Source organism: Macrotis lagotis, chromosome X, assembly GCF_037893015.1.
Source record: "Macrotis lagotis isolate mMagLag1 chromosome X, bilby.v1.9.chrom.fasta, whole genome shotgun sequence".
Lineage (NCBI taxonomy): Eukaryota > Metazoa > Chordata > Mammalia > Peramelemorphia > Peramelidae > Macrotis > Macrotis lagotis.
In genome coordinates, this window is record NC_133666.1 from 607188307 (window position 1) to 607205478 (window position 17172).

Genomic DNA, 17172 nt, shown 5'->3' on the forward strand with positions numbered 1-17172 from the left:
TCTGAGGCAGACAAAATAAAAATGTATTATTATGAAAAGTCTATGATCGGCCCTACAGCACCTAGGGATGAGATTTCAGCAGTACAAAAGACCTTCGAAAAGGAAAAATATCAGGGAGACAGTTTGATGGATCTATGACCTGAGTTTCAGTTACATCCTGTTATTGAGGAGCCAGATCCTTTTAATCCAGGAAACTTTAGATGAAGATATAAGCCACTAGAAATAAAAGCAGTCAGAGATTTAAAGAAGACAGTGGGGCATGTGGGGCAAGATCACCTTTTGTCTGGCTACAATTGGATACTCTTGTATACTCCTTATTAACCCCTAATGATTGGAAGAATATAGTTATAGTAGGTTTATCACCTGGACAGAGTTAGTAGAGCAATGTAGATAGGTGTCCTTGAAGCATGCACAAGGCTCCAATGCCACCACATATTATGAACAGTGAAGTGACACTGGTCAGTTTTTCAACAATACAGATCAACTATATTATGGGTTAGAGACATAAGAAAGAATTGCTACCTGTGTAAAGAATGTTTGGGGACATATTCCAACACAAAATAATAAAGAACCATTTTCACTGATTAGACAAAGAAATGGTGAGGCTTTTGTAGATTTTTTTGTCCAATTACAGGAAACAGTAGAAAGAAATTTAGGAGATATAGCAGGAATTGATGCATTAATAAAAACAATTAGCATGGGCTAGTGCAAATGCTGATTGTCAGAAAGCAATTGTTGGCTTAAGAAGGATGCCACCATTGAGAAAATGATACAATGATATGACAGAGTAGGAAAACAGGTGTATCATGCATAATTAATGACAGAGGCATTTACTATTATGCACATTAGAAATAAAGAGAGATGGACTTGCTTTGTTTGTGGAAAACCTGGACATTTAAAGAAAGATTGTTGGAGTGCCCAAGGAGTTAAACCCAGAAAGGTCAGGGCAGGTCATCCTAAAACTCCATGCCCAAAATTTGAAAAAGCAGGACACTGGGCAACAGAATGTAGACAAGGACATTTAAATAGAAAAAGGGGTCATCTCCCATGTGCCAATCAAAAGAAATCATGGGGTATAACAGTTCAAGATCAGCAGGAGATAGAATCCAAAAAAACCCAGTATGCAGCTTTGGCAGCAAGCCAACCCATATCAAACTATTGACAGTAAAAAGTTCTGGGAACTTTTTTCACTTCACTCTTTACAATTAATGAATGAGGAGTTTGCAATCATTTTGGCTCCACCTAATCCAGAGCATACTAACATTATACCTTTAGTCAAGTACGTGAGTGGGGAAATTTTCTCTATTGCAATAATGAATGCTAATGATGATGATAGCTACATAAATGAGAACTAATACATAGCTCAGTTACAAGTTTTTTCAAGATCTGGTATAAATAGCAAGGAAAGTGAGTTGGAAAAGGTGTCAAAACAGAGAAACCACAATAAAATTATGTTTACAACTACGATTTCTTCAGAAAAACCTCTTTGTGTTATCGAAATAGAAGAAATTGCTTTCCTAGTCCTGAATGACACTGGGGCATATCAGACTGTGTTCCCCATTCAAAAACTAACCATACACTTGACCTAAGAAGGTTGTTGATACTAACCTAGAAGACACTGGAGGTAGACAGGAAACAGAAATTTCTTGTCAACCACTGAAAGGGAGAAAAGAAGATAAAGCAGGGATTGTCACTCCTTTCATAGTTGAAGGACTCCCTACAAAATTATGGTGAAGAGAAAGATTATATCAATTAGGGACAAGAATTAGCACAGATTCTCTGATTGGGGTTGCTGTTGAGTTGTAAAGTGAAGTCTCTGAGGTAGCACCGCAGGGGGACCGAGCTTCCTCAAACAGTAGTCCTCTTCTGAGTGCCAGTCCCATAGCCAGCAACAGTGATAAGAATTCAACATTGAGGAATCAACAGAAGTGGAATCTCTGAGGTAGTGTCACAGGGGATGAAGCTTGCTGCTCAGCAGGAGTCCACACCAGCACAATTTACTGGATGTGGGGGGTGTATGTGCTGCTCCTTTTGGCCATGGCTGCCATCCTGATTGGTTCATGAGCATTAAGCACGATTCAAACTGGGCAACTTTAGAGACTTCTCAAGGTTGCCGCAGAGTCTGACACTGATGCAACCTTTGACTCACAAGATGAGTCTCACTCCAGAAGACAAGGCGCGTTTCACTTTTCAGCCTACAAGTGGGCACAATTCTGTGGTTGCTCCAGCAGCAGAAGGCTGTGGCTTCCTGTTTTGAGAGCAAAAGTGTCACATGCTGTTGGACAGTTTGTTATGGTGATGGCTACTGTTCACCAGGTGCCACAAGTCCAGGTTGTCCTGGTGTTAACCCCTTAGGTGATTTCAAATGCTCTCTCTCATTCGCTGCCTTTCCCACCCTCTACAGATGGAGCAGGGAGGGAGAAGGGAAAGCTTCCCTTTTGGAACTTCAACACTCAAACTTGTGTCTCAAAGCTAATGCAGACTTTGCTACAACGACAAGACCCCTCCAAAAACTTATTTTAGAAATCAAGGGACCCCCGTACCTTTTTCCTATTTCGGGGAGGGGGGGGTTGGGCAATGATTATGTTTTTCAGTAGGTTATTGATTAAGAAGCCTCGTGGTTTAATTAGTTAAGAAAAATGGGAAGAAGATTTTTATCTGGGACTGGGAAATTTGGATTTTGTCTTTCAAATGAAGTCTGTGCCTATGGTTTATATTTCTGTTGACTGTTCTTGATTGGTTATGTGTGTGTATATATGTGTATTTAATAATCAATAGGAAGTTTTTTACATCTCTCCACTGTCCTGAAGAAATGGGGAAAAGTTTCCATATTTTGAGATTTTGGTGCTGGCCGGGGTGTCCAACAATCTCACTTTGATAAATTTGACATACAAAAGAATTTTTTTCTGTTGTTGAGAGTGTGTTAGTGTCTAAAATCTGAAACAGGTAAAGTTTAATGTTATGCCTTTTAGTTTGTATTTTGAATTTGATTGCTTTGAAAGGTTTTTAGTTGGCGAAAGAAAAACTCTGTAATCCTTTTTAAGTTGGGGAAAAATGTATTTCAAGGAATTTGGGAAGATTGGTTTTACTATTGTTAAATGGACATTTGTGTATTCTATTTTTGAACATTTGTTTACAATTTGTATGGCATTCATTATGTAATAATTTTGTTTCAAAAACAAGAAGGGGGATATGTTGGGAACTGTTGTATATGGGAACATTGTAAATTATCTTCACCTGGTATCTTTGAACATCAGAGCCTTGTTCTACTAAGTTCCTTGGGAGAGGGAGTGGATTAGAGACTGGGAAGATATTTAGGCACTGGTGTTTTAGTGAATAAAGGGAGCACTTGGAGATCTTGATGGAAAACTTGTCTCCTTTGTCTTCCTTGTCTCAGGCTCCTCCAATGCTCACCCCGGAAAGATAAAGGAGTTCAGAAGTGGGACTCTACAAAAGGCAAAAAACAAAAAGAGAAACAAAAAAGCTTTTTGTAGTGGAATGGGAAAGGGGGGAAGTTGAGGGAACCATACTTTCATCAAAATTAGCTTAGAGAGGGAATAACATACGTACTCAATTGTGTATCAAAACTATCCTACCCTAGAGAAATGTAGAAGAAGAAGGAGATGGGAGAAAGCAGGGCTGGGGGATACTATAGAACGGAGGGAACATTGTGGGCATAGTCAGATGCAAAAGACTTTTGAGGAAGAACAGGGTAAAAGAAAAGAGATTTTAGAATAAAGACGGTACAGGAAATAAGATGGAGGGAAATACAGTTACCAATAGTAACTGTGGGGGAAAAAAACATTGAATCAAGTTTCTCTGGTAAGTATATTATTAATTAAAATAGAGCACTTAGTCAAATTTATAAAAAAATAACAGCCATTCACCAATTGCTAAATGATCAAAACATATAAATAGTTTCCAGATGTAGCTATCATTGCTGTCTATGCCCATATTAAAAGAAAAAAATGTACTAACTCACTATTGATTAGAGAAATGCAAATTAGAGCAATTCTGAGGTACTGCCTTATACCAATTAGATTGGCTAATAAGACAAAGAGAAAATGAATACTATCCATCTCAAAGACAGAGCTGATTGTGTCTGAATACAGATTGAAGCATACTTTCTTTTTTACTTTATTTCTCTTTAGTTTCTTTTGGAGGGGTACTATGTTTACTTTTACAACATGCTTATTATGGAAATGTTTTACATAACTATACATTTTAACCTATATCAAATAACTTTCTCAATGAAGGGGAATGGGATGGAAGGAAAGGAGAATTCAGAACTCAAAGTTTTAAAAATGAACGTCAAAATTTGTTTTTACATGCAACCAGGGGAAAATGAACCAATAAAAAAAAAACTGAGTCTTTACTAGGGTAGATTATTGATATAAAACATGCTCTTCCATCCTGTCCCTAAAAAGATGTTGCTGTTTTTCTATCAGCATATAAAGAAAACAAAATGCAAAAAGGCGATCTTAATCTCAGAGAACAAATGTGGCATCTCACAGTACTGGATATACATATACATATACATATACATATACATATACATATACATATACATATACATATACACATACACATATACATACATATACATGTACATATACATATACATATATATACACACACACATATATTTACCTGTTCTTTATTGGGAGTACTCATGACATATCTTATAGACATGGTGTTTTTTCTACTAAACTTCCTGTAGAACTTTTAATTTGCCTTTTTTTCATCACATCATTCACTGTTGTCTCTGAATACAGACAATGCTACCAGTCAATGCAGTCTTCAGAAGGATGCTAGGATGCCAATGCAAAGATATGAAGTCTGAAATCATTTTAACCCTTCAAAGCTTTTGGGTTCCTTTTCTGTAAAGGAAGAAGACAAGACCATAGTTACCCAAACCATTAAGTAATCTCACTATATTCCTTGTAAAACCTCATGTGGATGCCATAGTGGGAACAACTAGGATGGGGAAGGGCTTTGTTTTTTTTTTTTGTTTGTTTGTTTTTGTTTTTTTGTCTTTGCAAGGCAAATGGGGTTAAGTGGCTTGCCCAAGGCCACACAGCTAGGTAATTATTAAGTGTCTGAGACCGGATTTGAACCCAGGTACTCCTGACTCCAGGGCCAGTGCTTTTATCCACTGCTCCACCTAGCCGCCCCCTTAACATATTAACATTTCCTACATATAAACGTAATTCTTATTTTATTTTTTTTTTTAGGCAAATGGGGTTAAGTGGCTTGCCCAAGGCCACACAGCTAGGTACTTATTAAGTATCTGAGACCGGATTTGAACCCAGGTACTCCTGACTCCAGGGCCAGTGCTTTTATCCACTGTGCCACCTAGCCCCCCCCAAGGGCTTTGTAACTATGTTATGTGATGATTCTATATATGGTCTTAGTTCAAAAAACTAAGCATGTCCAGAATGAAAAAAAAGTGCTATTTTCAAATACTTGAAGACCTTATTTGGAAGAGGGAATGGATTTCTTTTGTTTGATTGATAACAGATTGATCACAGAATTAGGCTAGATATCATGAAAAAAAATTAAAAAAAACCAAAACACTCTTTCTAATATTTCTTAATAGTGGAATATGCCTCTTCAATAGGTGATATATTCTTCCTCATTGGTGTCTTTTAGGGAAGATTGAACAATCAAATATCCAATATGCTATAAGTAAGATTTATTTTATGTATGTATTGGACTATAAGGCCAATGTGGTCCCTCTTAATAATTATGTTTTCTTATTTTGTGAATAAAAAAATGTACCTGAATGTTAAAAAATGAGGACTAAACTTGGACCCAAAAAAAGAGACATGGATGTTTCATTTTTCTCTTTTTAAAAAAAAAAATTGTAGAGGTACAGCACTGTTTAATTGCTTGGCTACTTTTTTTGACTTTTTTTGTCTTTTGAAAAACTCTTTGTTATATATAACAAATAATTTTCTAGGTTTAGGGAGAAGGATAATTAGGAAACTTCAGGTGATATTAAAAATAGCGTATTGACAACTGTGTTCAACAGATTATGGACAATGTAATCCCCATGGAGAGATAAAAACATCTGATGAACACTTTATAATAGTCTCTTATGTATCTCTTTCACTTAATCCTAATTCCTCATACCAAAAATGACTAATCTGTAATCATGTTTATCAAAAGTCTGTACATACATCTCCTCCATTGAAGAGAGTGGGGTGGGAAGGAAGGGTGGAAGGAAATTTTGTAATTTAAAAATAAACATGTGCATATGGAACAAAATAAATCAAAAAGTAACATATTAACAACAGTACTTGGGAATGAGTTTCTTGAGCATCTAAATTGGTCTCTAATCGAACTCCCATTGTCATCCTCATAGAATTATTTCTCATTATGATGGCTTATGATGTCACTCTTGTGAGTTTTCTTTAATTCTTGGGCTAACACCCCTGAAGATTTTTTGTCCATTAATTTCTACCCAGCCTTTCTTTGTGCCATTATATCTATTTCTCATCTATGAATATAATGCTGTCAAGGTTCATAGTAATCTTTATTGTAGCACTTTTTATATCAAAGACTTAACAAGTTTTCATGTATTAGGTTTGCCAAAAATTAGAAGACATTCATTTAAATTCAACTCCATCACTTCCTGTCCTGGAACCTCTAGTGAAAAAATAATCCTTTATCTCTTTGGTTCTCCATTTTCTCATCTGTAAAATGGAGATGGAGCAGGTAGGTGGACAGAACACTGAACTGGGGAAGATGTAATAGAGCAACTTGGATGAAAGGGAAGTGATAGGAAGGAAGCTTCTGTCATTTGGTAGCTTCCCAATTTTACTAATTTTTATTGCTCACTCACTAGCTACTTAATTCAGTTATTCCTATGCTTTTGGAGAATATGGCACAACGTCTTTATGACCCACCTCAGTCATAGTAGATGGAGAGGAAATTTCTCATGTGGTATTTAATGCTAGATATACTGTTCTTGTGACTAACAGAGTTTTCAGAGCACTCTCTCTCTCTCACTCCAAACAACTCCTGTACACAGAGAACTAACTTGTCAGTCAAGACTTCCTCAAACTCCCTTTTCAGCAAAAATGTCACTGGGACTGCCTTCTGGTGGAACTCTCCACAATAAGGGTGATTAGTATGGAACAAATCTCATTGTATTGAAGGAGCTGTTGTCCAATGACAAGTCTTACCCTCAGATCTGCCTCAGCAGCTGTAAAGACATAGAGTTGGGAAATGACTTGGCAATGGGTCCAGAACCATTTCAATTAGCTAACTCTTAATATCACCATAGCATGGAAAGCTGATTGACAGCCAGTTAGCAAGAAAAGCAAAAACCCAACAGACAATTCTTTCTAAGCCAATGGTGCCTTAAAGCCTGAATTGAATGTTAGTGATCAGCTTTCCAAAGCCAGCCTCCCAGGAGGAGGATAATATATGTGCATATTTTTATTATGCTCCCTAGTTTTTCCTTAGAGTTTATAACCATTAATTCTGGCTGTTACTTGTCCTTCATAACCTTTCTTTGCCCAGCACTGATGTTCTGCTCAAGGGGGTTGAGAAAGAAGATGGCTATTCAGTATTTTTAAAGCTCAAAGTTTTCTGATCTAAGACATGTCTAATAAAAAAGAACATGACAAGAAAGTAATCTGGGACCTGATCAAATAGACAATTGTAATAGGGCTTAAAAACATAAGTGAACTGAGCTTTCTTCTTAGATTCCTTTTCTGTTCTTAATAGACATAAGAGGAAATACTGTTCACTTTACTCCCTCCCTAGTGGTCAGGAAAGTCAAAAATTCTTGCATCTGTTCTGTTTCTCCTTCCTGTTCAATAGACTAGAGGACTCTTTTGCTTTTTGTTCCATTATTAAAAATAAAATTACTTTTCCTTGTTTTCTAGTGGCTGTTTGAGAGACTCAGTTGGGCATAAGAACCAATTTAAATCTATAATCCATTACTATCTTCCAATCAATAACAATTGTGGATCATAAAAGTCAACATTTGCAATTATTTTTAATGCTTGAGTCATTTTTAAAATATACATGCATCTATATCTCTATCTCTATCTCTATCTCTATGTCTATCTCTATCTCTATCTCTATCTCTAGCTCTATCTATATCTATATCTAATCTATATATATCTAAACTATCTATATCTACCTATTATCTATATCCATATCTATATCCATCTCCATCTCCATCTCTGTCTCCATCTCCCTATCGTCTCCATCTCTATCTCTATCTCTATCACTGTCTCTGTCTCTCTGTCTCTCTCTGTCTCTCTGTCTCTCTCTCTCTCTCTCTCTCTCTATATATATATATATATATATATATATATATATATATATATATATATATATATTTCCCTAGTTCACTGCCTTTCTAGTACCCAGTAAAAAATACTCTATCTGCAACATAATATCTGGTTTTAGTGACTTAAACCAAATTTTGTTTTGGATTTGTTTGGTTTTTTTAATGCAATGTTTAGCCTGTGAAAATCATACATTGAAAACATGAAGGTCACCAGCTAGGTAATTATTAAGTGTCTGAGTCTGGATTTGAACTCAAGTCCTCCTTGGTCCAGGGCTGATGTTCTATCCACTGTGTCACCTAGCTGCCCCCCTCTCTTTCTATTTTTGTTGAATTCTGACTCATTATTGAAAGCCCAAAACTAACACTTCATTTAAGAATCCTTTAACAATATCCCCAGTGGGTAAATATAAAGAATTTTGCTATTTTTGTACCAGAGATGGCATTATGAATTGAGAACTGGAGTGAGGAAATCCTGAGTACATATTCAGTCTTAAATAATTTCTAATTCTCTCTGTGACCCCAGGCAAAGCATTTAATTTCTGTCAGTCTCATTTTCCTCATTTCTAAATTGGGAGTTGATTATATTACCTACTTCCTTGATGCAAAGATAGATGAATTTTTATAAAAAGAGTTTGCAAACCTTAAAAATCATATAAATATAAGCTATTGTTATTAAATCTAATAATTCACTTATTACACTTTTTTGTTTCTTAAGACTGTAGTCTCCACAATGTCTGCAGTTATGGAACATTTAAATGTTATATGTTTATTTTATTTAATTGAGTTTTTATTTGAAGGACTACAGACTATAAATATTTTTACTCCATTCAAGTATATATATTGTTAAGTATAGGTATATACAAAGTATACAAGTATATGTATATATATATATATATATATATATATATATATATATATATATATATATATTAAAGTATATAACCCAGGAACAAGTAATGCCCTAAAGTAGATGTAATTCAGTGATCATCTTGCTAAAAATTTACTGATAGGAGGGGAACATGGTGTGAAGGACTGTCACATCAGTGTGCTATTAATGGTGTCTCTCCCTATGGAAATACACAGGGCAGTCTGCTTCCAAGACAGTCTTGATGACTTATAAAAGTGGTAAACTTGTGCAATATATGTAGACTTTCTATAACTAGTTCTAGTGGGCTAAACGTGTGATTAGGAGAAACATAAATTACAACATAGTCAGAATTGGAGGTTTCTTCCCAAAGTCAACACACACATGCGCACACACACATTTGCATACACACACACACACACACACACACACACACAAACACAAACACACTACATCTACTTCACAGATCTAGGGGAGTTTCAGTGACTATTTTTTTACTCATAGACCAATGAGAAACCATTCTATAAGTAAGGAGGTCTTGGGGCCTTCTCTCCCCTGTCAGTTTATGTGGTCCTTAGAAATGACAGGCACCTTGGGGGCAGCTAGGTGGTACAGTGGATAAAGCACTGGCCCTGGAGTCAGGAGTACCTGGGTTGAAATCTGGTCTCATACACTTAATAATTACCTAGCTGTGTAACCTTGGGCAAGCCACTTAACCCCATTTTCCTTGAAAAAAAAAATGACAGGTCCTTGGCTTATCTACTTGTTCTTTGCAGATTTAGGTGAAAAGATTTACGCCTCTATTGTCTTGTATTTCAAAAGGGCAGCCCTTTCTACATCTTGGACTTTGCATACATGGAGTATTAGCACCCAAAACAATAAGTAGGAATAGGCAGGATTCAAGTATTAATTGAACACGAATCTAGACATTAAATTTGTGGGAGTCACACTCTCAGATAGAAATTGATTGAGTTTTGAGTCCATTCCTGTTAGAGGTAGAATTGTAAAGTATACCCTTAGGTGTTGGGGAAATTGGTATAATTTTGTTCTCCCTTTTTCTTTAAAGTAAATATTCCTTTCCAAAAACTAATTGACAGAATGAATGAAGCATATATTGATCACCTACTAAGTGATCACTAAATAACCCTAGGGTTACAAATAGAAAAGACAGTTCCTGCTCACAGAATCTCATGTTCTATTAAAACATATATGGAAGTTTTCAGTTATAAGTCAGATAGAAAGTCACATGGTCCTTAGGGTACCGAGGCAAAGCAAAAGATGATTATTCTTTAATATCATTTTTCACTGAGAAAATGATAACCTTTTTTCCATTGAATCACGGGATAGTGCTGAGTTCTTTGATGACAAATTTTCATTTTCTAAGTCTTCACGACTATAGTATCTGAAAGAACAGTTTTCAGGTTTCATTTATGTAGTGATGATGTTTTCACATTCCAGGATAATGACTGAGGTCATTGGGATGAAAACATTACTATTCCTTTGGAATTTGGGTTTTAGGGTTAGTTTCAGTTTACTATTATTTCACTCAATCTCCAGAGATCAAAGGATGTGACTTTATTTTCCATCCTGATCCCCCTATAATTCTCCAGAGGCACAATGGGTCAATACAAGACCAATGTGCTGAAATCCCAGTAACAGAAATTTCTTTTAGCAAATGGGGCAAAATATTTCCATTTCAATTATATAAGTACTTAAGCAATAGACTCAAAATCAAAAGACTTGGGTTCTAGTATCTATTATGATCTTGAGACATTAATTTGCTTTTCTGAGAATCAGATATTTATACACCAAATATATAGTCTAATATTTGTCCTTGATAATTTATGCGGTCACTATGGGGTAAGTACTTTAAAAAACAAATGCTCAATATGTGTGAGCTATAACATTAACTTTAAAACATTGAAGATAATGATGGGATTATAGATGGTTCAACAGTATCCTTTTGTAGATGCACACAGCATAAGAAAATTCCACTTTTCCTCTTTAAAAAAAACATTTGGAGGAACTAGATGGGATCTCTCCTTCTTTGATTGGTATATCAATCCTTTTTCTATTGTGTTTGTTCTACTCAATTATGAAAACTATATGTGACTCACACTAGCCTTTCAAAACTTGATTCAACCTACTGAATATTAATTAACATTGTTTCAAAGAAACTATTGCTGTTTATCATTGATTTAAATTAAAAATTGGAACGGAAATTAAAAGGTTTTTTATTTCATTTATTCAGCAGCAACATTACAATCTATACAAATGAAGGCATAATTATGCAGTCTGTCATTAAATTAAAATTTGCATTCCATGTAAGCAAACATATTAAAATAGAAACACTTGTCATGAATATATAAATAGCTTGCCAGTAATATTCCCATACAGGATGTTTATATGTTTTCCAATTTTTTTCTTCTTTCATTCTCATAATTCTATAATGCAAGTATCATGCTATTCTTCTCATTTAGAATATAGCAAATTGATTTGTTTGTACATGTATGAACAAGAAGTGGATGATTATCTGCAATGAGAATAATGAGGATTTCATAATATTTAAAATGTAATGTAATATAAAGTACATTAGAAATAGGATTTTCAGGGGTGGCTAGGTGGCACAGTGGATAGAGCACCAGCCCAGGAGTCAGGAGTACCTGAGTTCAAATCCAACCTCAGACACTGAATAATTACATAGCTGTGTGGGCTTGAGAAAGCCACTTATCCCATTTTCCTTGCAAAATTCTAAAAAAAAAAAATAGGATTGTTTTACCAACTCATTTTATAAAGATCCATAGTGATTAATTGACATTAAATAGATGACCTAGATTTTTCACCCAACTTTCCAAATGCAATATGTGTCTGCCTCCATGAAAACAGTTATCATGATTGTACTGACAGTAGTTTTCCTATTTGTGGTCAAAGTATAATACAGGGGATATAATATTTGATTTGGATGCAAAAAAACCTGTTTCAATTCCGGCCTCAGACATACTAACTGCATTTTCCTGGGACTATAAGGAACTTTATTTTTTCTTAGTTTCATTTTTCTTATCAGATTGTTTATTGAAGACAACTTTGTGATTTTAGGCATGAGGTTTCCACTTTATCTTGATGGGAACCAGGCTTCTAAGACATTTCCTACTCATTATTTGCAAGCCATCTTCTTTATTCCCACCATTGCATAGTACTCCTCAGCCCCATCCACATATTCATCCAAATGAACATGTATATCTATATGCACTTGAAGCTGTATATATATTCTCATTTGTCTGTCTACAAATATAGACATATTATCATTCAATTGTTTTTCAGTTATGTTCACATTTGGGGTTTTCTTGGGAAATATACTTGAGTGGTTTGCCATTTCCTTTTCCAAGAGAGTCTTGATGACTTATAAAAAGGGAAAACTTGTATATATATATATATATATATATATATATATATATATATATCTTCTCTAACTAGGTGTAGTCTGCTAAATATGATTAGGAGAAGCAATTTAAACAAAAACCTCTGGGTATATATGTATACAAATACACACATATGGACATAGACTTATTTGCTTATATACAAATATTTATTTGTATAAATTTACATACATTTTAGATAAAAATATAGTATATATGTGTATTATGCAATTTAAAAGTTTAATTTACATTAATACCATTATCTCCATCAATTTCCTAAGTGTTGGACAATCAACAAAAAAATAAATCAAGTCCTGCTTTGTAGCATTAGTCACTCTCTATGATATGAAAACTCCCACTGAACATTTAACATTTAAGTCTTGGTACTCTATCGGGGCTGACTCTCGCATCCTTATGCCTTCAGTTCACTTGTCTCAGTGACCCCTTTCTGTTTTGATTAGTTTTTTGGTTTTTGTTTTTTTGTTTTTTTTGTTTTTAGTTTTTGCAAGGCAATGGGGTTAAGTGGTTTGCCCAAGGCCACACAGCTGGGTAATTATTAAATGCTGGATTTGAACTCAGGTAATCCTGACTCCAGGGCCAGTGTTCTATCCACTGTGCCACCTAGCTGCCCCTCAGTGGCCACTTTTAATCCATGCTGCCAACTTGTTTAATTGTTAAATTCTTCATGTCTTATCTTTATCCAAAGAAAGAATTGTTGGAATGAATGACACTGCCATCTTTTAGCATTTGCCTAGATTGCTGCCAGAACAATTGAAATGAAGGGGTCTATTTGCAGATCTAAAGTGAGTGAATTATCTAAAAGGGTTATATTTATTTGTGGGACAGTTACAATCCTAGAATATTAGAGCTGAAAAAGGCTTTAGATATCATAAGGATTCATATCCTTATTTGTCAAAGGGTGGAATTTAGTATCAGAGAAATGCTAGAGGTCACAATGAGAGGCAGAGCCAGAATAATCCAGTTCTTTTGACTCCCATTTATTCAGGGATTTTATCCCTATTCCTATTGGAACTAGTTTTTGAAGGTCAATAACAATAACAAAAATGAACATTTTTTTAGTTCTTTGCTACTTATTAACTTCCTCAAAATACATGTGCTTTTGTCCTCATTTTGCCAATGACAAAATTGATACTCATTGGAGTCCAAATAGTCACACAATTGGCAAGAACCAAATTCCAGATTCTCTACTCTCTGTGGATCCACATGTCTCTTACACTTTAAGGGTGGCACAAATCTTAGTGGTTCTTCAAATATCTCCTGTTACATATAACAGAACTAAGTTCCCTAGAAAAGTGAATGATTTGTTCAAACTTACAGAGGTGAGAAAAAAATCAGAATGGAAATTCAGGTTCACTTCTTCCAAGTCTTGGGAACTTTCCATGGCATACCAGTGCTTCAAAACATCAGAGTATACCTGTTGATCTCTTGATCTTGCCATTTTGACTTCTCTGCCTAGCAAGATTTTGACCACCCTCCAGTCTGATGAATGTCCTATGATGCTGTCACAATGGCACATGAAAAACAGCCATAGGTAATGAATATCCAATGAAAGCAGTAGTAGGACTGAGTAAAACAAGTCAAGGAGGAGTATGAGTAGCTGTGATTCCCTTAGTCCCCTTCAATTCTTGATCATTGTTCTTTCTAGGGCCTATTGTCATCTTTCTGAACAACTGAAGCTTTAACATAATCCTGGCTGAATAGAGGAGACTTTCAGAACTATGGCAGAAGAGAAAACAAAGAAAACAGTCAAGGCAGTACTAGCTACCAATGAGACAAAGTCTCAACATGAAAAACCCAACTATCAGCTACAGTTCACTCTAGAAGGTCACACTAAAGCAATATCTGCAGTCAAATTTAGTCCCAATGGACAATGGTTAGCAAGTTCTTCTGCTGACAGACAGATTAAAATTTGGGGAGTATATGATGGGAAATATCTGAAAAAACTAACTGGTCATAAAATGGGAATATCAGACATTGCTTGGTCATCAGATTCCCAACTTCTTGTGTCTGCCTCAGATGATAAAACACTTAAAATATGGCAGTGTTTTCCAGGGAAATGCAAAAAAACCTTGAGGGGCCACAATCATTACGTCTTTTGCTGCAACTTCAGTCCCCAGGCCAATCTCATCTATTCAGGCTCTTTTGATCAAAGTGTGAGGATATGGAATGTGGAAACTGGTAAGTGTATTAAGTGTCTAACTGCTCATTCAGATCCTGTTACAGCTGTTCATTGTAATTGGACTGGAGCTCTGCTGGCGTCAAGCAGTTTTGATGGTCTCTGCCGAATCTGGGATATCGATACATGCGAATATATTAGAACAATTAATTATGATAAGAATCCTCCAGCTTCTTTTGTGAAATTCACTCCAAATGGAGAGTACATTCTTGTTGCCACTCTAGACAATACACTTAGAGTGTGGGACCATGGGAAAGGAATTTGTGTGAAGACATATACTGGCCATAAGAATGAAAAATACTGTATTTTTGCCAATTTTTCTGAGACTAATCCACAACTACTTGTGTCAGGGTCAGAAGACAATCTGATTTACATTTGGGATATTGATACAGAAGAGATTGTGCAGACATTGCAAGGTCACACAGATACAGTGATTGCAACAGCTTGTCACCCAAAACAAAACATCATTGCATCAGCTTCCTTAGAAAAAGATAAGACAATAAAACTGTGGAAGAGTGCCTACTAATTTCCTTCATATTATAAAAAAAATCCCTCAAGAATTACATCCTGAAAAATGCAAAAGAGGATGATTATTTGAGATAGAGGTTTCTTGGCTTAAAGGAAAATTCCCTCCCCCACCCTCCTCCTTGTCCCCACCATTTTCCTTTTATTTATAGATAATTATGAGGATGAGGCAGCAAGTTGAAAAATTGAGAAAGTCACCTTTCTTTAGTTTTCTGCCGTATCAATGGTAAACATATGATGTTCTTAAAAGAAGGCCTCAAAAGACATTCTTCCCAATTTTCCAGATGCTGTCAAAAGATAGCATTTTTTGTCATCTGTAAACCAATTTGTGTATTCCAACAATTATAAAATCTAATCAATCACAAGAGTGAATTTATACTTGTTTTTTTTCCTCCCAGTGGAAGGATAAATTTCATTTCAGTATAAGTTGTGTTGCCGTAAAACAGGGTTCTGTATCAAAATTTATTGACCTCATAGTTTAATATCTTTTAGCCTTCTATGAAGTTGTTTCGTGTGTGTCTTTTGTACAGAGGAGAGAGACAGGCCTGTGATTTTATTGATGTAGGGAACTCAAAACAAAACATATTAAGCCTTAACTTCTGCAGATTGAACTCTTCTTTCCAATTTAGGGTTTTAAAGAGTTGTAAAAAAAGACTTAAAGTTTAACCTGCATACTTGCATAATTGTTAAAACTTGCCTATACTTAACTAGTATATATTGTTGTCTATATTATAATTTCACTGATTATTTTTATGAATGTTTAATGGAAATTGCTATTTGGTAAATTTTATACTTCATTTTTCTCAAACTATTACTATATTACTGATTATAGTTTGCAGGATACTTTTACAGTTTTTTCCTAGAAATGAAAAATTTTAGGGGCAGCTAGGTGGTGCAGTGGATAGAGCACTGGCCCTGCAGTCAGGAGTGCCTGAGTTCAAATTCTGCCTCAGACACTTAATAGTTATCTAGCTGTGTGGCCTTGAGCAAGCTACTTAACCCCATTGCCTTGCAAAAACCTAAAAAAATGAATAATTTTAGAAATAAGAACAGGAACTAAAGCAACATAAAGTTTTTTTGTCTTCACATCTTGCTAGGCTGTCACTTTTTATTGCAGTTAAGGAAATGGGGTAGATACCCTATCAAATCTCTCACCAGATGTTTATTTTTTCTTTTTCTTTTTTAAAATTAATTAATTTTCATCCATATGCACATGTATATTCTTAAGTTGCAAAATTTCCTTCTACCCTCCCTTTCCATCCCTCTCCTCTCAGCAGCAAAATGTCAGGTAGACATTGTACATATATATTTTTGATAAACATATTTACAGATTAGTTATTTTCAGTATGACGAATTGGGATGAAGGGAAAAAGATAGATAAGAGAGAATTTTTATAACATGTTCAGATTCTGAAGATTTAGGTGTTTTTGTGCATGCATATGAGTGTGTGTGTGTGTGTGTGTGTGTGTGTGTGTGTGTGTGTGTGTGTGTGTATTTTGTTTTGGTTTTCTTCCTCTGGATGGGGATAACATTATCTATAGCTGGTCTAAGATTATTGACCTAGCTCTCCTCTCTGAACTGCACAGAGGAGCTGCTTCCATCAAGGTTGATCATCTCATAATGTTTATTTTTTTGTTTTTGTTTTTTTAGAAAGATTTTATTTATTTTGAGTTTTAAATTTTTCCCCCAATCTTGCTTCCCACCCTCCACCCCCACAGAAGTCAATCTGTTATCGTTACATTGTTTCCATGGTATACATTGATCCAAATTGAATGTGATGAGAGAGAAATCATATCCCTAAGGAAGAAAAATAAAGTATTGTGCCTGATTGTTGCACTATGGAATGAGCAAGTCCATT

At 35.3% G+C, this 17172-nt stretch overlaps 1 protein-coding gene and 1 long non-coding RNA gene across 3 annotated transcripts; one reads left to right on the forward strand and one right to left on the reverse strand.

Annotated features, from left to right (window-relative positions):
• Positions 1 to 1780: 1780 nt before the first annotated feature.
• LOC141503432 (uncharacterized) lies at positions 1781 to 14075 on the reverse strand. 2 transcript variants are annotated; one of them, XR_012472843.1, is made up of 4 exons: positions 13929 to 14075; positions 4651 to 4880; positions 3238 to 3447; positions 1781 to 2248 (listed from the first exon to the last, which is right to left on the reverse strand). It is a non-coding gene; the product is annotated as an uncharacterized LOC141503432 (long non-coding RNA). The 2 variants fall into 2 exon arrangements; XR_012472842.1 differs by lacking the exon at positions 1781 to 2248 and having other exon boundaries at positions 3054 to 3447.
• A 110-nt stretch (positions 14076 to 14185) lies between these two features.
• LOC141503433 (WD repeat-containing protein 5-like) lies at positions 14186 to 15663 on the forward strand. The gene has a single exon (XM_074208678.1). It carries the CDS (start codon positions 14332 to 14334, stop codon positions 15313 to 15315), a length of 984 nt encoding a protein of 327 aa, XP_074064779.1. The 5' UTR covers positions 14186 to 14331; the 3' UTR covers positions 15316 to 15663.
• Positions 15664 to 17172: the final 1509 nt, after the last annotated feature.